Source organism: Schistocerca cancellata, chromosome 8 (genome assembly GCF_023864275.1).
Source record: "Schistocerca cancellata isolate TAMUIC-IGC-003103 chromosome 8, iqSchCanc2.1, whole genome shotgun sequence".
Taxonomy (NCBI): domain Eukaryota; kingdom Metazoa; phylum Arthropoda; class Insecta; order Orthoptera; family Acrididae; genus Schistocerca; species Schistocerca cancellata.
In genome coordinates, this window is record NC_064633.1 from 96,226,628 (window position 1) to 96,253,039 (window position 26,412).

The window sequence follows — 26,412 nt, forward strand, 5'->3', positions numbered from 1 at the left end:
CATCAATCACCAACTTTCTACTCCGAGTGCCAAAATATTTTGTTGACACCGACCTCGTAGGGAGAAACGATCATCATAGTAAAATAAGGAAAATCAGAGCCCACACGAAAGGATACAGGTGTTCGTTTTCTTTCCGCGCACAGTTCGAGATTGGAATAATAGAGAGTAATGTGAAGGTTCGATGTAACCCCTGCCAGGCACTTATGTGTTAATGACACCCTTTCCCAGATTTCGCGGTAATATATAACGTTCTGCTCTTCTTTGACCTCCCTCGATGTACTCCATGAAGATATGGATGGAAATCTCTGGAGCTAGATCTCTTACACTACTAAAAGTGGAGTGGCCGAGCGGTTCTAGGCGCTACAGTCTGGAACCGCGTGATCACTACAGTCGCAGGTTCGAATCCTGCCTCGGCCATGGATGTGTGTGATGTCCTTAGGTTGGTTAGGTTTAAGTAGTTCTAAGTTCTAGGGGAGTGATTTCCTCAGAAGTTAAGTCCCATAGTGCTCAGAGCCATTTGAACTACTAAAAGTAATGTAGCTCTCTCATATGAGGCTAAGAACACTGATATACCTTAAGAAGTTACATTACACAATAGACACATACTCGCAAAGATATAATCAGAAATATTCGACTAAGCACGTCCATTGTCACGATAAAAAATTATTTGCTGGCTTATACGTGTACCCTCATTGGTGAAGAAAAGGTATTGGTAAAAGAGTTGCACTGTCTCCTTCCATAATTATTTTCGTTATTAACTGAATTCTCCGACAGTGACTACAAAAAGTTATTTAATGTGTTCTTGCAGAAAATAATGCAAGTCTATTGCTGATTTTCGTTTTTTCGATAAATATTTCTTCGAGAAGGGTGGTCTTTTATTGCGAAATTACTTAGTGGAGACAGTAGGCACCGTCTCTATTAATGGTTTAGCTGTCAAAAAAAAAAACGAAAATAAAGCTGTACACTAGGAAAGGTACGCTATCACTAGTGGCATAACTGGCATAAAACGTAAATGAGTTTCACCATAAAATTAAATGTAGTGGAGCAATTTAGAAAAAAAGAGATGCATACAACTTGACAATAACTCGGAAGACTGTGAAACACAAAGGAAGTCTAACTTAAGTCATGTTTTATAGATCCTACCCAGAAAGGGGACATACCGAGACGTAGCTCGAAATGGTTCAAATGGCTCTGAGCACTATGGGACTTAACTGCTGTGGTCATCAGTCCCCTAGACCTCAGAACTACTTAAGCCTAACTAACCTAAGGACATCACACAAACACATGCCCGAGGCAGGATTCGAACATGCGACCGTACCGGTCGCGCGGTTCCCCACTGTTGCGCGTAGAACCGCTCGGCCACACCGGCCGGCAGACGTAGCTCGAGACAAGTATGCTAAGGAAAGGGTTCCGACTATGAATGTGCAAACAAATCGTCCACAGGGACCTAAAATTGTTTGTATTTGTTTTACGGTGAGCTGAAAGTAGCACTTCCATTGCAACAAACTGAATTAGGAAACGAATCTGGAATCTAAAACGAGTCGCTTGTAACGGTAGGTATAGCACTCATTTTGTAATAAAAATAAAAAAGCAGTATGAAGTAAACGGAAGATTCCGTAATGTATATCAAGACTAAATATCCATGATGTGGTATAGCTTTTAAGTCACAAAAAACAAACCATATGTCTCACTATTCATTAGTATCAGTAGGAGACACATTTTTCATAGCGTTGCACAGAAGCATGAGAGACTTTGATTTCAGAGCTGAGCGAAAATGTGTGATTTCGACATGACAAATAGATCTGTTACGTATGTACTGAGAGTAAAAAAAAGTCCTTTGATCAAATAATTTATTTTTATGTAATGACAGAAGTTCAGTTATGATGGAGGAAGTTCGTAATTGCTGCCGACAGCTATCAAAATTGTTATCTCAGATAATGTGTGTGTCATCTTCTCAGCCCACTGTTTTTTCTAGATGGGTTGGCTTCCATGCTCTAGCTTGTGCTGTATATCTACGAATGCTATTAGAGCATGTGTCACTTGATAGACAACACAACCTAGAATATTTTCCAACTATTTGCTGTACTTCGGCATGTGATACGCCTTTCTCTATAATTTCGTTCACAGAGTAACATCATTAATTGTTTTAAAATTTTTGGTATGACCTGTACTTTTGCGTGTTATACGCGGTCCTGATTCTATACTTGTAAATAAAATGACTAACTACATGTTGCAGATGGCCGTGAGGTTGAGCTGGGCTACATTCTGACACCCAGCGACGAAGGCCTTCCTACGGCGTGTTCTGAGAGTGACTCTGACGAAGACTGCTTCCACTTCAGCAGGACTAAAATAACCGTCCGTAGGAACGAGAGAGTCAGCCAGTGTGCTACCTTCAGGCAGTGGGTCAACTCTTCAACGGCAGTCCTCACCAGTTGCCAGAACCACTCGGGCAGTCACATCTTTGGTGGGCTCGAGCAGTACCGACAGTACTGGCCCATAGAGAACAACGTTTACAGCCAGTATTCGTACGTGACCAAACAGTCAGATCACGTCGGAGTTGCTGTGCGTTACTGGTTGTTCTCTGACGGTAGATTCGTCCATATTCCAGCTCACGTCCCTCTTTTCATCGACCAGAATACCAACGATTCGGTCGACGCTTTATGCTTCATTGCGAAGAACCAGGATCCGTACCCGTCGGAAAGACCGCTCACCGTCTTGGAGTGGGACCTGTGCGTGTTCGACGATGCGAGGCAGGCCCACGAGTACGCCGTGCAGAACTACCTGGGCACGCCGACGGGGATCCCAGACGAGCGTATGACCACACACCCCATCTGGTCCACGTGGGCGCGCTACAAGGAAGACGTCGACGAGATGAAGGTCAGGCAGATGGCCGCCGAGGTCCTCGCCTATGGCTTCAACAACAGCCAGATTGAAATAGACGACAACTGGGAAACCTGCTACGGAAGCTTCACATTTAATACAACTAAGTTCCCTGACATAAAAACACTCACGAATGACCTACATGCTTTAGGATTCCGTGTAACCCTCTGGATACATCCGTTTGTGAATCGCGGATGCGAGCCCTACCTCTCGGAGGGAATGGCGAACGGCTACTTCGTAAATGACACTAACGGTAGTTCCAGTACTAATTGGTGGAATGGAGTCGGCCATATCATCGACTTCACTAATCCTGAAGCAGCAGCGTGGTGGGCGAATCGACTCTGGGTAAGTACCATCATTTCAGGTTCCTAGTTTCTTTGACGCATCTGCACTCATAAGCAATAGTGTTAGAGGCAGCTTCCCTGTAGGACCTCCTATTGCCGCTATGTCGGCAGCGGCGTGTCGCAGCGAGGACTCTGCGAGAAACCATATCCCTTGGGCAGTAGGCTGATCTGTGGCCGATCAAATGCCGCCAGTTACTCATGGATATTGCTCTCGATAGCGTAGTAGAAGTCTGCAATGTTGCAGAGATCAGAATATATGGGTGGACGGAGGGGACTCTGTTCGGAATCAATAAGGTGGTGCGCTGCCTTGCTGAAAAATCGCCTTTGGGCTACTGTTAACCAACAAACGGACATATATGATCGAATCGAAGGTTCTGTATTATCGACCTTATACAGACGACAAATGGTAAATTTTCCACAAGTATTCGCCAGGAAAATCCTAGGTCACCGGTAGGTGGTAAATGACTGCCGCGAAGACGATGTCCTTGTCCTTATATACTCTTTAGAGACAGATTATTTTACAACAATCCGTTCTATGCCCACCGCGTCCACTTCACACCACTATTGCAGGATCCCAAATTTCACCTTCAAACTCCAGCTTTAATACGCTGTTGCAGAAATCACGGTCCGTATAATGGCAGAGCCGTCGTACAGTGAGCGTTGTCTGAAGGCCTAATGATAACAGTACTCAAAAGTATGGTACAGCCCCTGCGCATAAACAGTTTTGGATCCCAAATTTACCATGAAAGCCCACATGAGTTGTCATTATTTTACTGAGACGGTAAAGACACATTTAACACTGCATCGGGTCAGAGTCCGACAGTACTTTTGCTCAGCTCTACATCTACAACACCCACATACATGCATAGTGTACTATCTTGTGCACGACAAAGGGTTATTTTCACTATTGTAAGTTATTTGGCGTTGTGAAGAGAGACGTCAACGAATAATTATGGTACGCAAGAAGAGATCGTGTCAACAATCCCAGAACACAAAAGGTCTAGAGGAGACGATTGGGAAGGTCCGTCTGGCAGGTAGGAGATGCCCAGTCGTTGCTTTAGTGCGAAACCAATGTCATCGCTTTGACTATCATCGTTTGCCCCCCGGTCAATCTGGTTTTAACTTTAAGATGCCGCGGTGTGTCTGTTGAAGTCGGTGGAAACGTTCATATTCTCCATGAGAGAACTGGATTCTGCGTTGTCTACGGCACATGACGCATCACCTGCTAGCGATAGGATATATTACAGTAAATTGTCGCATTTCACAGGGAGGAGGGAAGAAAGACTTTTCGCTTTTTCTTAAATTTCGTTTGTTTCCAGCCTGCAGAAATGAAGTAATTTAAATATCCCTCTTTAAACTTCGGTATGATCATACATTTCTAATTTGTTAACGTGGTGTAGGCCTTTCCAGCCGTATAGGAAAAACCTTGGTTCAAAAGGTTAATAATCACCTTGTATGGACAGCTCGTAGTCGTTTTCAGTGTGGTCTTAGTGGGAGTGAACCCACTTTATTTGATGCTGCAATCCTGCCTGAAGTGACCAGACAACAGGTATTCCTGATCAGGCTTCACTTGACGGGTGTATTTTTTGACATCAAGCCAAACAGGAGTCATACAATGACTGGTGTCCACGGGAACGTATTTGCAAATTCTAGAAGGCTTTTTCTGTTGGGCACCAGACCCATTCGGCTGTGAAAGGAAGAGTGACTGGCAGAGGTGTTCAGTGAGCTGTGGTCGCTGAAACCGACTACCCGGCTGTGTCGTGTCTCATTACATGCCACATTTCGACTGAGTGTGATAATTCGACGGAAGTGCAGAAACAGGTTTAAGTAGGGACATGTACTCTCTTCTAACTGTCGATGGGAGCAGAAGTGTTGGAGCTGTGAACTAAGCTTTTAGGGTGGAGGCTTTAAGGTGGTGAATAGTGGCTATATCATTCTTGTTCAGTCCATTAATATACCAGCCTCACTTATTTGTTGTATTATTTTAGATATGTCCATTGATTACCATTTAAAGTTTCAGTAATTATGGTAAATATGATTTTTATGATTGGTGGGCTCCGTGTGGTTCCCAACTGGTTGCTGCTTATTTGGTAGCTTTATGAATATGATTTTAGCATGTGCGTGTAAACTTTCTCGGCGTATACTACTGAAGGAATCTTCTCGGACTTGCAGACAGGTGGCTGCGTTGAAATCCCGCAGTGTGTCACCATATTCTGGCGAAGCTACCGGTATATAAGCCCAAGAAGATTTCGTCATCAATTTGCATTCCTATACGTTTGAATTACTACACTCATACTCATAAATTAAGGATAATGCTGATACATGGTGAAACAACGCTCTGGTGGACGGTTTTCGGGTTTAAATCACCTCGGACTATGACCATGCGGTGCATTTCAACTGCGGTCGCCACACTGTGGTGCTGGCAGTAGCCCACATACGCAGGGGTGTGTTGGTGCATGTCAGAGTACGGTGCAGCGAGTAAGTGTACAGACGTTTTCAGAAGTGCTAATGGTGACTGTGTGTTAAAAATGGCTCAAAGAACACATATTGATGACGTTATGAGCGGTAGAATACCAGGGCGACTGGAGGCTAGTCAAATACAGTAGGTCGTAGCACGGGCCCTCCGTGTGCCACAACTTGTGATTTCAAGAGTATGGCAACGATTCCAACAGACAGGAAATGTGTCCAGGCGTTACAGTACGGGACGTCCACAGTGTACAACACCACAAGAAGACCTATAGCTCACCATCATTGCCCGCAGACGGCCACGGAGTACTGCAGGTAGCCTTGCTCGGGACCTTACCGCAGCCACTGGAACAGTTGTCTCCAGACACACTGTCTACAGACGACTGAACAGACATGGTTTATTCGCCCAGCGACCTGCAAGGTGCATTCCACTGACTCCTGGTCACAGGAGAGCCTGTAAACCCTGGTGTTAAGATCACAGTACATGGCCATTGAAACAGTGGTCCCTGGTTATGTGTACAGACGAGTCCAGGTATAGTCTGAACAGCGATTCTCGCCGGGTTTTCACCTGGTGTGAACCAGGAATCAGATACCAACCCCTTAATATCCTTGAAAGGGACCTGTATGGAGATCGTGGTTTGATGGTGTGCTGTGGGATTGTGATTGATGCACGTGCACCCCTGCATGTCTTTGACAGAGGAACTGTAACAGGTCAGGTGTATCGGGATGTCATTTTGCACCAGTATGTCCGCCTTTTCAGGGGTGCAGTGGGTCCCATCTTCCTCCTGATCGATGATAACGCACGGCTCCTCCATCGTGGAGGAGTACCTTATAACAGAAGATATCAGGCGAATGGAGTGGCCTGCCTGTTCTCCAGACCTAAACCCCATGCTCTCGGTCGACGTATCGCTGCACTTCTTCAAACCCCTAGGACACTTCAGGAGCTCCGACAGGCACTGGTGCAAGAATGGGAGGCTATACCCCAGCAACTGCTCGACCACCTGATCCAGAGTACGCTAGCCCATTGTTTGGCCTGTGTACGTGTGCATGATGATCATATCCCACATTGATGTCAGGGTACATGCCTGGAAAACAGTGGCGTTTTGTAGCACATGTCTTTTGGGTCGGTTTTCTCAACTTATCACCAATACCGTGAACTTACAGATCTCTGTCGTGTGTTCCCTATGTACCTATGCTGTTAGCGCCAGTTTCGTGTAGTGCCACATTGTGTGGCACCACATTTTTCAGTTATCCTTAATTTATGAGCATGAGTGTAGATGCGTGAGTGTCCATGATAGGTATGCAATACCGGGTCAAATAATATGTACCTTTTGAAACAGCAGAAAAAGACCGTCAACAATGCGCTACAGGAAAGTAAAATTATAGTGGTCTCCTTTGCACTGTGTCTGCATTTAGTAGTTCTTCGTAGTGATCTGCAGTGCTCTGTTGTCGAGGTAAAGCGTTATTCTGGTGATTCGGTTAATATTTGGACAAAATACGAGAGACATAGATTGCAAAAGGAGGTAGCGTCTCCCTGTCAGGAAGAGATAGGTGATCTATAATTGCCCAGTGACAAATTTTAGTGGAACTTTTCAGCGTGAAGTCCATTGGGCTCTTTGTGAGACTTGGAGGAACCCTGGTTCAATAAGATTAAACGGCACTTCTCGAACCAAAATATCATTCCTCTCAAGTTGGATTCTCCATTACCCCATTCACTATGAACTAACATCGTTATGACGAAGAAACATCGTAATGGACTATGGTAAAAAGTGATAAATAAGACGACTGAAATGCTTCAGATGTGACGTTAAAAAAGAAAGTTAAAAAACAAATAGACTGATAATATTGTTACTGAGCATATTATCCACAGAATCTAGAAGGAAATGCATATGCGGATTAAACAAAATTGAAGACTAACTGAAAAGCTGCAAAAATATTCAGTTCGCGATAAGATTTCAAAAAGATGAAAAGACTAACAATTTTCTCCAGTGTTTTAGAAACGTAAAACTTCAAACTTCACAAAACGGAGAAAAGGTAGTATTAATGAGTCACAGTTAGAATCGGTCAACACGTACGTGTACCTGAGTATAACAGTTTATGGGATTGTGAAATGGAATGACCCCATAGTCTCAGTCACAAGTAAAGCAGGTGGCAGACTGCGTTTCATTGGTGTAATACTAGGGAAATGCTGTCAGTTTACGAAGGAGACTGTGCAAATCATTCGTGCGACCCATATTGCTAAGTGTGTGAGACCTGTACCAAATAGGACTAACAGAGGACATTGAATGGTTACAGAGAAGGAAGGCTCGAATGGCCACAGATTTGTTTGACCCATGTGAGAGGGTCACAAAGATACTGAAAAAAATGAAGTGACCGACGCTTGAATATGGGCGAAAACACCCCGTGAAAATTAGAAATTTTCTGAAATCGTCTTAAACTGACGAATGTAGAAGAACGTTACAAGGCCCTACTTATCTCTGCCATAGCGACTGTGAAGACAAGACTGGACAAATTGCAGCACGCACAGAACCATTTAGGCAATCGTTCTGCCCACGCTCCATACGCGCATTGAAAATCAAAACGCCCTAATAATTAGTACAACAGGGTGTATCCTCTGCAGCGCACTTAAATCTGGTTTGCAGAGTTTAGATGCATATGTAGCTTTAGATGGCGGACGGCTGGAGATAGACACAAACTATATCGTGAAAGCCTATTTAGAAAGTTTCGAGAATAGGCAGTTACTGATGAGTCCAGGAATGTACTAAAACGCTTACGTATCGCTCCCATAGGGATAGAGAGGTCATCATTAGATCAATTACAGTGCCAATAAAGGCGCCATTCTTCCCACACTCCGCATGTGATTGGAGCAGGAAGAAACCCCAATAACTGCTACCATAGGAAGAACCCCTTGCCATGGATTTGATAGCGGTTTAGCAGAGTGCGGCTGTTGATGTAGAAGATATATGTTACTAGCTTAGTGGTAGTAGGGGGATCCTTGTATGGCATCAGTTTTATGGGAGAGACTACTCTGAGGAGAAGACAATATGGTCTGCCTTAAATCATTTAAAAGACTGACTAAATCCCGCCCCCCTCCCTCGCTCCTGAAAGATATGTTAGAACAAAGATGGCGTTAATATAGCGTCTGAGTGTTGGGGGCAGTAAAGCCTTCACGTACAGTGCGGCGTGATGCTTTGCAGTCTGGCGTCTGGGAGCACTATTGCAACCGCATGCAGTTTCTGACCCTGATCCCACTGCACTATTTTCTGGCTGGGACCATAGTGTGTCGCAGCATGCCTCCTTTTTTCTCAAACGTTTCATCCTGAAATGGAATCAGTAAGTACAATTCCTAAATCACGAGGGGCATTCAATAGGTAATGCAACACATTTTTTTTTTCTCTGCCAATTTCGGTTGAAAAAATACGGAATTTGCTGTCGGACATAGTGGAAGATTCCCGCTTCAGCCCTTATAGTTTCATGAAGTTCCGATAGGTGGAGGCCTGGCAGTGAACAAAAGCACGGTGAGTCGTTGGGCGAGGCATCTGTCATCATTGCAGCAAGATCACGCAAACCTTTCCAATCTCCCACGTGCCGGCCGGCCACACACAGCTGTAACGCCTGCTATGTTGGAACGTACGGACACTCTGATTCTAGGTGATCGATGGGTCAGAATCGAATACCTCGCTGCTCAACTGGATGTCTGTGTTGGTAGTGCTGGCACACTCGTCCACTAGCAGGGGTACTGAAAGATGTGTGCACACTGTATTCCTCGCCGCATAACAGAATACCATAAACAGCAACGAAGGACCAACTGTGCAGAATTACTTGCGTGTTACATCTACATCTACATCTATACTCCGCGAGCCACCTTACGGTGTGTGGCGGAGGGTACTTACTGTACCACTATCTGATCCCCCCTTCCCTGTTCCATTCACGAATTGTGCGTGGGAAGAACGACTGCTTGTAAGTCTCCGTATTTGCTCTAATTTCTCGGATCTTTTCGTTGTGATCATTACGCGAGATATATGTGGGCGGTAGTAATATGTTGCCCATCTCTTCCCGGAATGTGCTCTCTCGTAATTTCGATAATAAACCTCTCCGTATTGCGTAACGCCTTTCTTGAAGTGTCCGCCACTGGAGCTTGTTCAGCATCTCCGTAACGCTCTCGCGCTGACTAAATGTCCCCATGACGAATCGCGCTGCTTTTCGCTGGATCATGTGTATCTCTTCTATTAATCCAACCTGGTAAGGGTCCCATACTGATGAGCAATACTCAAGAATCGGACGAACAAGCGTTTTGTAAGCTACTTCTTTCGTCGATGAGTCACATTTTCTTAGAATTCTTCCTATGAATCTCAACCTGGCGCCTGCTTTTCCCACTATTTGTTTTATGTGATCATTCCACTTCAGATCGCTCCGGATAGTAACTCCTAAGTATTTTACGGTCGTTACCGCTTCCAATGATTTACCACCTATGGCATAATCGTACTGGAATGGATTTCTGCCCCTATGTATGCGCATTATATTACATTTATCTACGTTTAGGGAAAGCTGCCAGCTGTCGCACCATGCATTAATCCTCTGCAGGTCTTCCTGGAGTACGTACGAGTCTTCTGATGTTGCTACTTTCTTGTAGACAACCGTGTCATCTGCAAATAGCCTCACGGAGCTACCGATGTTGTCAACTAAGTCATTTATGTATATTGTAAACAATAAAGGTCCTATCACGCTTCCTTGCGGTACTCCCGAAATTACCTCTACATCTGCAGATTTTGAACCGTTAAGAATGACATGTTGTGTTCTTTCTTCTAGGAAATCCTGAATCCAATCACAAACCTGGTCCGATATTCCGTAAGCTCGTATTTTTTTCACTAAACGTAAGTGCGGAACCGTATCAAATGCCTTCCTGAAGTCCAGGAATACGGCATCAATCTGCTCGCCAGTGTCTACGGCACTGTGAATTTTTCGGCAAATAGGGCGAGCTGAGTTTCACATGATATCTGTTTGCGGAATCCATGTTGGTTATGATGAAGGAGATTTGTATTATCTAAGAACGTCATAATACGAGAACACAAAACATGTTCCATTATTCTACAACAGATTGACGTAAGCGAAATAGGCCTATAATTATTCGCATCTGATTTATGACCCTTCTTGAAAATGGGAACGACCTGCGCTTTCTTCCAGTCGCTAGGTACTTTACGTTCTTCCAGCGATCTACGATAAATTGCTGATAGAAAGGGGGCAAGTTCTTTAGCATAATCACTGTAGAATCTTAAGGGTATCTCGTCTGGTCCGGATGCTTTTCCGCTACTAAGTGATAGCAGTTGTTTTTCAATTCCGATATCGTTTATTTCAATATTTTCCATTTTGGCGTCCGTGCGACGGCTGAAGTCAGGGACCGTGTTACGATTTTCCGCAGTGAAACAGTTTCGGAACACTGAATTCAGTATTTCTGCCTTTCTTCGGTCGTCCTCTGTTTCGGTGCCATCGTGGTCAACGAGTGACTGAATAGGGGATTTAGATCCGCTTACCGATTTTACATATGACCAAAACTTTTTAGGGTTCTTGTTTAGATTTTTTGCCAATGTTTTATGTTCGAATTCGTTGAATGCTTCTCTCATTGCTCTCTTTACGCTCTTTTTCGCTTCGTTCAGCTTTTCCTTATCAGCTATGATTCGACTACTCTTAAACCTATGATGAAGCTTTCTTTGTTTCCGTAGTACCTTTCGTACATGATTGTTATACCACGGTGGATCTTTCCCCTCGCTTTGGACCTTAGTCGGTACGAACTTATCTAAGGCGTACTGGACGATGTTTCTGAATTACGAAGGTGATCGTGAGAATGTTCTTTCGAACAGCCTCAAAGGCGATAATAAATGGACTTGTCAGTTCATAGCGATTGTCTTTTGAGACTGGTTATTCTGTTTGATTTCCTTCATACGGTGCAACGACCAACTCTGAAGTGTATTGTGTTACCTTCAGGGAATGAAAAAAAAAACAGCTTCAGTGTGTTCGTCGGTACAAACACACGAACAAACTTCTCCTTCTTCATGGCAACGCAAGGTTTCACACAATTCTAGGCACCTGAGAGGAACTCACTAAATTTAATTGGACTGTTCTTCTTCGTCCACCCTATAGCCCGGATCTCACGCCTTACGATTTCCACTTAATTGGCCTAAAGGATGATGCACAACGCGGAGAGAGTACGTGGATGACGGTGAAGTTACTGATGCAGCAAGACGCTGGCTCCGAGTCGAGCAGTAGAGTGGTACCATGTGGGCATACAAGCACTTCCAGAAAGGTGGCGTAAGGCCGTCGTACTGAACAGAGATTATGTGCAAAGTGACTTTGTCTTTCAGCGACTCCCTGTGCGGTGATAGTGACGGTGTGGGTAACAGAAGTGAGTGGATGACTGAGTACCTGCTCTGCGGTCAATACACCGGACTGGGCCACGCCCAGTGGTGCTGGACACGCAAGTCTCTCGTCGATATCTTGGCAGGGGCGAGGATGGGTGGAACCGTCGCAGTCCCGACTAGACGGCACGGAGCGCACAGAGGCTGGGAACCTAGTATTGGTAAACTAGCACGTCTCTGAAGTGGCTCTGCCCGTCACAGACTGGGCGCACATGATGGCAACAGCTACTGCAAGGTGACGGGCTGGTTTCGTTGAGTATAAATACCCTTGCTGTTCGCCGAATTGCTGGTAGTAGTAGTTCTTGTATGGCACGCCGAACCATCTAGAACAGAGGCAACGACCGACTGTTGTTATCTGCAGCGGATCCGGCTGTTGAGACTTGAGTAAGACTGGTCCGGCCCCAGATCTGTCGACACAGGAGCGGTTGCTGCACCTGATGACACAGTACAGTGACCAGTGGCGGAAGGATGTGGTTGTTGTATGATAATAGTTCTGGGCTCTGTCTTGTGCTTCAAGCTGTGCTGTAGTTTTATAGGCCGGCCAGTGTGGCCACGCGGTTAAAGGCGCTTCAGTCTGGAACCGCGCGACCACTACCGTCGCAGGTTCGAATCCTGCCTCGGGCATGGATGTGTGTGATGTCCTTAGGTTAGTTAGGTTTAAGTAGTTCTAAGTTCTAGGGGACTGATGACCTCAGATGTCCCATAATGCTCAGAGCCATTTGAACCATTTTTTGTAGTTTTATATTCCTTACAAGAACAACCATGGAAACTTAGCCTTGGTAAGGCACATTGTTCGTTCAGATGGACTGAAAGAGCCGTAAGGAAGAGTAAATCAACACGAAACAGATCGCTTAAAAATTCATCTGATCAGTTTTTGACTATTGTTGGTCGGTTTCGTACCTTTATGTTGGATTAATCTTCGTGAGAAGAATATTTATTGACGAACTGTACCACTCGTCACGGTCTTATTTTGTCAGCGTAAAAGTATCACTAAATACTGTAAAAATTGCTCTGTGCGAGATTTGTTTCGTAAGAACGCGCAGCGATGTCACCCCTGCAGTAAGCATTATTTAAACTGCAAGGAGCAACCTTACAAGCACGGCGATGTCTGTGCCAGTTTGTGCTGCAACTTGAAATTAAATAAATAATTTACTTGTTAACATGTTGACTCCAGTCATTGGTGACAATGCCCGATTTTACCTGGTGCCCACACTGTAACCTGACGAAAACGTTGCACTTCCAGGTGAAATACATCAGTTCTTAAATGTGCGACCGAAAGACTTGATAAAATTGGGAGATTACAAGTGTGAGAAGGTACAAAAAGCGATTGTGCACCGCGGAACAGGTTTCTCACGAATTTGCGAGAGCCCACATTGCAAACACGTCCAGAAACACACTGCTTCCGTCAGCATTCATCATGCATGGAGATCACAACGCTGAAATTAGGGGAACTCGGCGTCCTGAAAGTAAATTCATGTCACATCCATTTGCGAATGAATAGCAAGTGCGCATAGCGGTAAGCGGATATGATGTTAACATAGATACAATCGCGCTTCCCCAGTGATCAATTTGAATTTCGTGCAACATATCGACATTTATCACTGTACGAACAGTTTTACTAATTCAGTTATATTCTCTGTTCCTGCACCACCTGTAGTCTTACTCAAAAGAATGCTTCTACCAGTTATATAATGGGTTTTTCAAGGTAATTTTAGTGCAGCTTCCATGTTATGATATTGTGCAATTTTTTTGTACTACCGACCTACTGGTTTTATTAAAAAATTGGAAATAAATTTCCTAACTCAGTCTGCGATCATTGTGGATATTTATGAATAAAGCTGTCTAGATCGCTTAGTATATATGTATATCTTTATGAATCTCAAAGTTGTTCTACGAGTTCTAAGTTTTGCTGAGTGAACATTCTAAACTTTTTCAGTTTTTTAATTTTTCGTATTTTGTAGCTTGATAATGTGCAACAAACACCTCTCATTCTTATGCGCCTTTGATTTTAATTACAGAGTTCATAATGGCAATAGTGGAAACGATGTTGTAAATACAGAGGTGTATTAAGCAATCTAAACCAGTTTGTCAAACTTTTTTGGCTATTATCGAATACTGACATTGTGGGGTGACACCTCGGGCTGCATACTAGGGGAGAGGGGGGAGGGGGGGACGGGGTGGCGTAAAAATGGGAATGATGAGGAAAATTCAACTTTATTATTGTTAGAAGCTTACGGTTGCACATTTTGAATCTATATATTAAAAGGTTTCACACCAAATATTGTTACAAATACATACGTCCTTCTGAAGTCTTACATAGTGACCAGTCTTCCGTGCATAAGAGGGAACTGTGGCCAATGCCATGGGAATAGGGTTCCGTGTTTGTTTTTATGGTTTGCAGGCACATTTTGTAGGCATCTTTACACCCCAATACTTTAAAGAATACTAGTAGGCTGCAGTAAACCTTTCTCAATCGAGCTATTGTGTTAGGCTAAATATAACAGAACCGTGACGGCTTTAAATAGTTACTTACCGTTAATTCAAAATTTTAACAGAGGGGAAGAATAGCGGACGATAACTTTGTGTAGGAAGGAATTAGAAGTCAGTTTTATCTGTTGTATTATACGTGTTTTTTGGAAGTAAGTAACTCTTATTGGGGCGAACACCTTGGCCATGTCGACATCAATGATCCCTAGATGTCACTGTCAGACAGAAATAAATAACAAGGAACTACATTTGGGGGCCAAAAGATTGTTTGAACAATGATACTGTAAAAAATTATAGCTCTCGATATAAATGAGGGAACAACAATATTATATATATGACTTATCTTACATGAGGCGACTAAAAAAGACGTTTTTACTGAAAATTAACGGAACTAGCTTCGTCTGTCAAACTCCCTGACTTCAACTGGTAGGGTCTTTAATGCTGAATCCTGCCTGAATGTCAGAGGTGGGGTGTCCAGGAAACCTGCTTCTCGGATGATGTAAACAAGAAGTAATCTGACGACTTGTCGGCAGGCAGCAGCAATGTTCAAGCACTAAATATGCAACAGTCGGTTTTCACGTCCAGGCCACTTTACCATACATTTCTCTATCAATATTAGTATAACTTGGGAAACAACATAAGTTAGTATATTATATTATTAAATAACAGTGACTGTAGTATGACATACGATCAAAACTACTCGTATTTGATAAATGTTTTGAATGTCATTTTTCTTCGGCTCATTGGATTTTATTAAAAATAAACTTAATTTGATTTTATATTAGTTGCTACGAGCATGTAGTACATTTAGAGATGGTAGTCTCTGTAAGGCGCATTCACGAATCCACGTTACACCCGTCTGACATTTATACCGCAACAGCTGCTAGGTTTTAGTTGGGCACACTCGTGAGTTATCACCATTGGAAAAGAAACAATAAAAAATGTCCCTTGTAACGTCTATTAATCGCGCAGCTGACGCGCTACATACCACTTTGGCCTTGACGTAAACTCTAAACTTGCCTTAGTTCCCTGCCGAATTTACGAACATCAGTTAATATACAGAGTGTTACAAAAAGGTACTGCCAAACTTTCAGGAAACATTCCTCTCACACAAAGAAAGAAAATATGTGGACAAATGTCCGGAAATGCTTACTTTCCATATTAGAGCTCATTTTATTACTTCTCTTCAAATCACATCAATCATGGAATGGAAACACACAGCAACAGAACGTACCAGCGTGACTTCAAATACTTTGTTATAGGAAATGTTCAAAATGTCCTTCGTTAGCGAGGACACACGCATCCACCCTCCGTCGCATGGAATCCCTGATGCGCTATGAACCCCTTGAGAATGGCGTATTGTATCACAGCCATCCACAGTACGAGCACGAAGAGTCTCTACATTTGGTACCGGGGCTGCGTAGACAAGAGCTTTCAAATCCCCCCATAAATGAAAGTCAAGAGGGTTGAGGTCAGGAGAGCGTGGAGGCCATGGAATTACTCCGCCTCTACCAATCCATCGGTCACCGAATCTGTTGTTGAGAAGCGTACGAACACTTCGACTGAAATGTGCAGGAGCTCCATCGTGCATGAACCACATGTTGTGTCGTACTTGTAAAGGCACATGTTCTAGCAGCACAGGTAGAGTATCCCGTATGAAATCATGGCGGTGAATCGAGGAAGTACAGTACATACTGACGAAACTAAAATGAGCTCTAACATGGAAATTAAGCGTTTCGGGACACGTGTTCACATAACATCTTTTCTTTATTTGTGTGTCAGGAATGTTTCCTGAAAGTTTGGCCGTACCGTTTTGTAACACCCTGTATAGCGCATCTTGTAATGTTACTGTCTCTGTAAGTATTTTTGTTTGATACTGATCAAGAAAATTACATTCTTAAGTCGGTCTTAACGTTAGTTGACGTTTTTGGATTTGCGCTGTTAGCTGCTAGAAGCGTACCATTGTAAAATACGTCTGACAACCGCGAGCCGCACAGATACTTTTTCGGGCCGTAGTTTGGCGACCACCGATCTAGACGATTTCATTCACACAATACCGACATATTCCATTTTTCCCCGCATCGATTTGCGGTGTGGTGCGAAAATCATTTCAGGTACTCCGCAATGAGACCGGGATCGACTCGTTCAAGTTCGACGCTGGCGAGACGAGTTTCCTGCCGCAGTTGCCCGACATGGACCCCGTGGAGCTGAACCCTGTCAAGTTCACGGAGGACTACGTGAACACCGCCGCCCAGTTCGGGCCCATGATCGAGGTGAGGGCCAGCGTTCGCAGCCAGCACGTGCCCGTCTACTTCCGGATGATCGACAAGGACAGCGCGTGGTCCATCGACAACGGACTCAAGTCGCTGGTGACGACGCTGCTGCAGATGAACATGGTCGGGCACAACTTCGTGCTGCCAGACATGGTGGGCGGGAACGGCTACAAAGGAGCCGTCCCCACCAAGGACTTGTTCATACGCTGGCTGCAGGCCAACGTCTTCATGCCCACCATACAATTCTCCTACGTTCCCTGGGACTTCGACCAAGAGGTAAGCTGACGCACTTTGCGGCAAACGTTAATATATGTGTAAACACTGTAGCGCCAAGAAAGCTTTCTGTGAACACAGCGAAAGCTATACCACAGGTATGTTTTGTTTTGAACATTTCGTGAATGTCGAGGAAGTCCATTTTGTGAAGTGTAATACTTACACCCCGTAGAAGGTTGAGCTCTGCGACTCCCGGACACTCAATTTCTGTCGCCCTCCTGATGCACGTGGTGAGTCATTAACAGCTAATATTTTTCCTCTCATAATTATTCAAACGACACTGTTAAATGAACGTTACGAAAGACTGAACTTGCGACTTCGCAATCAAGGGCTTCCTTGTCAGTGTATGTGAAACAAATTTTGAATAATATTCAGTTCTTGTCATTGTGGTTAATGTTGTGCTACGATGATACACTGAAGAGCCAAAAGAAACTGGTACACCTGCCTAATACGGTGTAGTGCCCCGGCGAGCACGCAGAAGTGCAAGACGAAGTGGAATAGATTCGACTAATGTCCGAAGTAGTGCTGGAGGAAACTGACACCATGAATCTTGCAGGGCTGTCCATAAATCCGTAAGAGAACGAGGGGGTGGAGATCTCTTCTGAAGAACACGTTGCAAGTGATTCCAGATATGCTCAATAATGTTCATGTCTGGCGATTTTGGTAGCCTGAATAAGTGTATAAACTCAGAAGAGTGTTCCTGGAGCCACTCTGTAGCAGTTCTAGACGTGTGTGATGTTGCATTGTGCTGCTGGAATTGCCTAAGTCCGTCGGAACTATTTGAAAGGAGACTGCTACGACCAGGCTACATGTTTCCAGTCATAAGCAGTCCAATGTCGGTGCTGACGAGCTCAAGCGAGGTGTAAAGCTTTGTGTCCTGCAGTCATCAAGGTTACACGAGTGGGCCTTCGGTTCCGAAAGCCCACATCGATGATGTTTCATTGATTGCTTCGCACGCTGACACTTGTTGCTGGCGTAGCATTGAAATGTGCAACAATTTGCGGAAGGGTTGCACTTCTGTTACGTTGAACGATTCTCTTCAGTCGTCGTTGGTCCCGTTTTTGCATGACCATTTTCCGGCCAAAGCGAAGTCGAAATTTGATGCTATACCGGATTCCTGATAATCTCGGTACACTCGAGAAACGGTCGAAGGGAAAAACCCCTCTTCAACGCCACCTCGGAGATGCTGTGTCCCATCGCCCGTGCGCCGACTATAGCACAACGTTAAAAGTCACTTAAATCTTGATAACCTGCCACTGTAGCAGAAGTAATTGTTCCAGCAATTGTGCCAGACACATGTTGTCTTATACAGGCGTTACCGACAGCAGCGCCGTATTCTGTCTGTTTAGATATCTCTGTATTTTAATACGCATGCCTATACCAGTTTCTTTAGCGCTTCAGTGTATATATACAGGATATAACAGCTGTAAGTGCACACATTTTTATTGGTGACTAAGGACGGCGTACTGAACAATATTACAGCAGTATTCACTTCATTTGTAAGCAAATAATTATAGCTATTAGGAATAGTATGTTCGTAGGTTGATTAGTACCTCTTAGTACAAGTGCCAAAATCAAGTGACTAATACTTATTTTCCCGTCGGTAGTAGGTCCGGCGTTGAAGTGTGGAAGCGTGGACGCGAAACGGGCAGTCTATACTGACATGCTTAGTGGCGTAGTTACGATCATGTGGAAAACATCAGATAGTAAATTATGTGACGAGTTTGTGGGAGATTGCTAGACGCAGAAGTAAAAAAATAAAATAAAAATAAAAAAAATCCTGAAATAAGCATACATTACAGTACCAATGATCGCACTTAAACCTCTAACACACTGTACAGACAGTTTTTCTGTCCAAAGTTAGAAGTCTCTGCCGTAAATACAAGGACTTCACAAGTACGCTGCCTATCTGATATAGCGTCTCACACAGTCACATGTTGAGACATAAATCTTACACCTTGTTTGTTTCTTGTACTTTGTCTCTTTTCACAGCACTGAAATTATCAGATTTAATCAGAGAGTCGCTTTGTATACAAAGCACAGAACATTTACTTTTTGAGAACTGGGAGCGCCCCCGCTAGCCAGTAACTGAGAGCGGCCCGTGTTGCAGACGGTGACGATCAGCCGCAGCATGGCGGCGCTGCACGCCCAGTACGCGCCGCGCATCGTCGAGCTGATGAGGAAGGCGGTGCGGGACGGCAGCCCCGTCAACCCACCCATCTGGTGGCTGGACCCCACCGACGAGACGGCCCTCGCCACCGACTCAGGTACGATGACCATGAAACGTCCCCTTAGAACAATTATACACGACTATGCTTAAACTGACACACAATATTTTTTTTTAGCGCAACGCAATCTGACTTTCAGAAATCCCTACAAAGGAATGGCCCTGACTAACATTAACCTGTACCTTTCACAAATCACTTACCTCACAAAAATCTTCGTTACTCAAGCTACTGCAATACAGCGAGCGCCACTACTGCCAGCTAAATAAAAGATTCAAACTACAGAAGGCACTAACTACTGATAGGCATAGTTAGCAAATGAAAGGTTTTAATAGAGAACAAACAATGTATTTACCTTAATAGTGTTGAAAAAGCATAATATACATAGCAGTTCATAATATCCATTCTGTACTCAAAAATCCGCCATCTGATTTCCCACATCCACCAGTGCTGGCGGCTCGCCTCCAACTGCCAACGCTACGCGCTGTTCACATCCAGCTCCCGCTGCCCAACACTACAATGGCAGACAACAATGCAAACTAGCCACAGACTGCACACAGCACAGCCAGTGATTTTCATACAGAGAGCTACGTAACGTTGCCAGTAAGAAAACATAAACAGCCTACTTACATAGCCCCCATGCTCCCCACAAAAAATTTTACAAATTGTTTTGGGCACTGGGCAATACATATTTGTTAGAATTTTTCATAATCGTAGTTACAATAACAAAGAAATCAAATGCACACACTTGTTGATACAATGTTGGTCAAAAGCTAAAATTTTCTCACAGTCCATAAAGATAGTCCTGATCATTCATCATAATAGTAATTACAGTTTTTTTTCACAAAGTCTCGTTAGTGAAAGAAATTGCACACAGAAGTAGTGGATTTCCATGCAGTCTTAAAGAAGTAGTGTTGTCCTTCCAACGGAAAGACAGTGCTGACTCTTGACATGCAGACAGGTAATGGGCCACAACAGAGCAAACCCACAGCAGAGTCAGTGATTTTCATACAGAGCGCTACGTGGCGGCGGCGTTACCAATATAAGAACCTAAACAGCCTACTTACAACCAGCGTTCACTGTCTTATTTCTTGTTCTTACCACAGAACGATACTCCAACAGTCAAAACATGCGAAAAGACAGAACCAAGTTTCCATAATTCAAGGATACAACGTTCCCTCCGCTAAACGAAAATAGTACTTGCTATTACCAGGGCCATCAGGAGACAGAACCAAATGTCATATCTGGAATGTGACAATACTTCTAGAGTTCGCCATAGAATGACAATGTAACAAAGCCAGAACCTTTATTCTTTATTTTCGTTCCCTTTAACTGGTAAGTGTCATTGTAGTATTACACACTACCAGTTTCAGCTGTAAGTTTTCGTAGGTCTGCAGAATTCAGAAAATCTATGAGATACACTCCTGGAAATTGAAATAAGAACACCGTGAATTCATTGTCCCAGGAAGGGGAAACTTTATTGACACATTCCTGGGGTCAGATACATCACATGATCACACTGACAGAACCACAGGCACATAGACACAGGCAACAGAGCATGCACAATGTCGGCACTAGTACAGTGTATATCCACCTTTCGCAGCAATGCAGGCTGCTATTCTCCCATGGAGACGATCGTAGAGATGCTGGATGTAGTCCTGTGGAACGGCTTGCCATGCCATTTCCACCTGGCGCCTCAGTTGGACCAGCGTTCGTGCTGGACGTGCAGACCGCGTGAGACGACGCTTCATCCAGTCCCAAACATGCTCAATGGGGGACAGATCCGGAGATCTTGCTGGCCAGGGTAGTTGACTTACACCTTCTAGAGCACGTTGGGTGGCACGGGATACATGAGGACGTGCATTGTCCTGTTGGAACAGCAAGTTCCCTTGCCGGTCTAGGAATGGTAGAACGCTGGGTTCGATGACGGTTTGGATGTACCGTGCACTATTCAGTGTCCCCTCGACGATCACCAGTGGTGTACGGCCAGTGTAGGAGATCGCTCCCCACACCATGATGCCGGGTGTTGGCCCTGTGTGCCTCGGTCGTATGCAGTCCTGATTGTGGCGCTCACCTGCACGGCGCCAAACACGCATACGACCATCATTGGCACCAAGGCAGAAGCGACTCTCATCGCTGAAGACGACACGTCTCCATTCGTCCCTCCATTCACGCCTGTCACGACACCCCTGGAGGCGGGCTGCACGATGTTGGGGCGTGAGCGGAAGACGGCCTAACGGTGTGCGGGACCGTAGCCAAGCTTCATGGAGACCGTTGCGAATGGTCCTCGCCGATACCCCAGGAGCAAGTGTCCCTAATTTGCTGGGAAGTGGCGGTGCGGTCCCCTACGGCACTGCGTAGGATCCTACGGTCTTGGCGTGCATCCGTGCGTCGCTGCGGTCCGGTCCCAGGTCGACGGGCACGTGCACCTTCCGCCGACCACTGGCGACAACATCGATGTACTGTGGAGACCTCACGCCCCACGTGTTGAGCAATTCGGCGGTACGTCCACCCGGCCTCCCGCATGCCCACTATACGCCCTCGCTCAAAGTCCGTCAACTGCACATACGGTTCACGTCCACGCTGTCGCGGCATGCTACCAGTGTTAAAGACTGCGATGGAGCTCCGTATGCCACGGCAAACTGGCTGACACTGACGGCGGCGGTGCACAAATGCTGCGCAGCTAGCGCCATTCGACGGCCAACACCGCGGTTCCTGGTGTGTCCGCTGTGCCGTGCATGTGATCATTCCTTGTACAGCCCTCTCGCAGTGTCCGGAGCAAGTATGGTGGGTCTGACACACCGGTGTCAATGTGTTCTTTTTTCCATTTCCAGGAGTGTAGTTTTGCAGTTGACTGAAATATGCAGCGACACCAATGTGGAGGCGATGCCACATTGGGAAATCATACTTCGGTTGGATTCTAGTGGGTTTAACGACATTCAATGGAACTGCGCGTCCCTTTGAGTTACAGTCGCATACATCTTTCCTACATCTCATCATGCCCAGTGCGGTACAAGACAAATTCTATAAGTACTCAGAAAAGACATGCCAGATACGCACAGTGTGATATCCTAGTGTTGTTGTTGTTGTTGCTGTCTTCAGTCCTGAGACTGGTTTGATGCATCTCTCCATGCTGCTCAATCCTGTGCAAGCTTCTTCATCTCCCAGTACTTACTGCAACCTACATCCTTCTGAATCTGCTTAGTGTATTCATCTCTTGGTCTCCCTCTACGATTTTACCCTCCACGCTGCCCTCCAATGCTAAATTTGTGATCCCTTGACGCCTCAGAACATGTCCTACCAACCGGTCCCTTCTTCTTGTCAAGTTGTGCCACAAACTCCTCTTCTCCCCAATTCTATTCAATACCTCCTCATTAGTTATGTGATCTACCCATCTAATCTTCAGCATTCTTCTGCAGCACCACATTTCGAAAGCTTCTATTCCCTTCCTGTCCAAACTATTTATCGTCTATGTCTCACTTCCATACAGGGCTACACTCCATAAAAATACTTTCAGACACGACTTCCTGACACTTCTTTCTATACTCGATGATAACAAATTTCTCTTCTTCAGAAACGATTTCCTTGCCATTGCCAGTCTACATTTTATATCCTCTCTACTTCGAACATCATCAGTTATTTTGCTCCCCAAATAGAAAAACTCCTTTACTACTTTAAGTGTCTCATTTCCTAATCTAATTCCCTCAGCATCACTCGACTTAATTCGACTACATTCCATTATCCTCGTTTTGCTTTTGTTGATGTTCATCTTATATCCTCCTTTCAAGACACTGTCCATTCCGTTCAACTGCTCTTCCAAGTCCTTTGCTGTCTTGATATCCTAGTAATAATCAAGATTTGCACTTACAAACGCCCTCCCTACCCTCCATAAACACTGTGTTGCATGCCATGCAACTGTACGGCGCCGAATGTCACAAACAACAACTGTTGCATAAATCAGGGAACTAAGGCTAGTGGCTACGTGACATAGCTTTTCCCTAACCGCAATAATCGCTCCATTCTGTAGTACTGCTCAAGTATATTGACCCATAACAATCAGCACTAACAGAGGATACTGAAGTTATACAAAGAACTGTAGAACGAAAGATCGCGTAACTGTTCGACCGATGTGAAAGCCTCATGTAGATGACCTGACGCGTGAAGACAGGTTTCAAAGGTTCTGTGAAGGCCTGTTTATGTACAGCGAAGAATCAAGAGTAAGTGACGAACCTAGAAAAGTACAACTGTATCCCCATCTTGTTGATCACGGAAGGATCGCCGAGACAAAATTAGCCTAATTATGCATGCACAGTGGCATATGAGGAATCATTTCTCCTGCGATCTACGTGTGAATGGAACAGGGAGGAAACCATGTACTTCGCATTAGTTTGTAGACATATTTACATTGCTCGTATGCAATATGGAACCAATGACAGGAATTGGTACAGGCAGAAGGATAATAAGGTAGTGCCATGTGATGTCAGCAGTCAGAGGGACACAAGAAAGAGTAACGTGCACCGTCAGCATGCACAACATGAGTAGTGGAGTGCTAGCTGCAGACACTGGCCGTAGTAAGTGGGCAGATGTTGGTAGTCCAGGCTGCAGCGTTGGAGATATCTCACATGCGTCAAGCTGCTGCCACTACTCCTGATGCGGGAACAGCAGGAATGAAACACAGAATGACAGTGAGAGTCCGTTAATGAAGTAAAATGGAATGCTCAGTCCATCAACAAATTGCTGGCGAGGAGGTTCTTCTCCTAAAACCCACGACCAAAGACCAGAACAGTCGATGGTCCCTGCATTGCAGCTACTGTTTCGTTAAACCCATATTCCCCTAAAAGAGTTCCTCAATAGTTTGAATCTACATTTTTAGAACTCAAATTACTTGTTACTATCACGATTGAGAAAACAATATCTTCATTAACTTTCGGCATACTGTAATATATAATTTCGAAATGATAGTTAACTCAGTTTTACAGTATCACCAAGCAGTATATAGTTATATTTTATTCATTTGACTCATTCCTCTCTGTTAGACTTACGGGTGCAGCGTACACTTACAGAGATTTATAGAATAAAATAAATGGTCAGAGTTCTAAGCCTTCCTTTGTTTATCCCCATGCCCGTTTTCATCCATGAAATAATATCTGATAGTCGTAAATTAAATTTGCGACAGCTAAATAGCCACAGAAGTGTAGCGATAGGGCGTGGAAGTTTGCACACAAGTGGCCGATGGGACGGAGCTGGATGCTGGAGGGGGGGGGGGGGTGCGTTGAGGGCAGTGGGTGATGCTACTGAGTACCCCTGCTGCCGGGGTCTGCGTACAGCAACAGTAAATACTACAGTGTTTATAGAAAATTATGTATTAGTAATAACAAAAATGACAGCCTACATTTCAACCCATATGACAGTAGGTAGTTAATGACCAAAAAGCAAAAAATATTGGGAACAACACAATCATCAGGCCTTATGGAAATAGGTATAGTGATCGTAAAATACTTATTTAGGTACGAAGAAAGAAGCGAATGGCTGCGAAATAATTTCTTGCTAAGGAATAGTATGTCTTTCATTCTATACTTCTGTATCACCACATTGTACCTAGCGTAATGTGAACCATTATAAAACAGGAGAAAATGAAACTGGTTATTGAGATTTATTTGAAACTACACTGGGGTTATACGAAATGAGGAGTTCTGGAGAGAAAAGGCGTTATTGAGATTTATGTGAAACTACACCGTGGTTATACCCAATGAGGAGTTCTGTAGAGAAAAGGTAAGATCAGATGTCCGTGGAAAACATTTATGTGAAAAAGTACAGGTTAGTGAGAGATGTAGCAAGTCAGTTGTAGATGTTTAGGACGGAAATGAAAGAAGAGAGAGAATGCATTGCATAGAACATTTTATGACATTTCTTCTACGTACGAAATATGCCGAAATGAAAAACATTAGCACAAGATATAAATGAACTGACAGAAGCATTAACACACTGAACGACCGATTACAGAGAAAAGGCTTTCCCATTTTAGTATCGCTCAGGCCTTATTCATGTAAATCTCTTACGATGGGGCTACGAGGCAAAATTGTGGGGCTTTCATGTTCTCTGTCTGTGTGTTTCACAACAGACAAGCAAGAACTTGAATGTGTGGCTTTTTTCCTAGTAAAGTAGAAGGTGTTATCATAAAGTTTTAATCATTGCCCTAAAAAGTAAAGTTAGGTCAATTTTTTTCCTTTTTTCCAGTCTTATATTTGATGTACTAGTACACTCAACGTCTCAGCACCATAGCATGCTACTAGATGTGAGAAAAAAGAAAAAAAAGATAATGGAGCAGGACACTGATGAAATGGGACTAGACTGTGTCATCTTGTTTTGAGTCCATAGCAGCGTACTGCGGTGCGAGAACTGCAGACACAATGTAAATTGCGTAGGTTCATTTTTTTGAAGAGTTGGTTAAATCTTTGTGACTGTACTTACTGAGATTTATGTGAAACTACACTGGGGTTATACGAAATGAGGAGTTCTGGAGAGAAAAGGCGTTATTGAGATTTATGTGAAACTACACTGGGGTTATACCCAATGAGGAGTTCTGGAGAGAAAAGGCAAGTTCAGATGTACTGTAGCAGTGACACGGCGTGTGCTTTGCGTGTGCAGAGTTCCTCCTGGGAGAGGACGTGTTGGTGGCGCCGGTGCTGTACCACGACGACGTGGAGCGCGACATCTACCTGCCCAGGGGCAGCTGGAGGGACGAGGCGGACCCGGACCACCCCGTCATACAGGGCCCCACCTGGCTCTACAGCTACCCGGCGCCCGCCAACACGCTGCCGTACTTCACCAGGGTCTCCGCCACTTAGTGCTGCAGAAACGTGCACAACCTCTGTACATATAAATTAAAATGCCTTCCTAGTTCATTACAATCCTTACAATACTCGTACGCTGTTTACTTATCGGTATGCTCTCTCCAATCCTCGAAATCTGTTGTAAATTCACATCTACAAGTGTACCACAACTATTTCTCCTAATGTCGGTAGTAACTTGTACGTTACAACTTTTGTTC

General features: G+C 44.4%; 1 protein-coding gene across 1 annotated transcript in view; it reads left to right on the forward strand.

Annotated features, from left to right (window-relative positions):
- Nucleotides 1–26,209, forward strand: part of LOC126095394 (myogenesis-regulating glycosidase-like) — a 40,559-nt gene extending 14,350 nt beyond the window's left edge. The window contains exons 2-5 of the mRNA XM_049910196.1: nt 2,237–3,225; nt 16,705–17,139; nt 19,247–19,403; nt 26,010–26,209. Coding sequence (XP_049766153.1) covers nt 2,237–3,225; nt 16,705–17,139; nt 19,247–19,403; nt 26,010–26,209 — 1,781 coding nt within the window. The remainder of the gene's footprint in view (nt 1–2,236; nt 3,226–16,704; nt 17,140–19,246; nt 19,404–26,009) is intronic.
- Nucleotides 26,210–26,412: the final 203 nt, after the last annotated feature.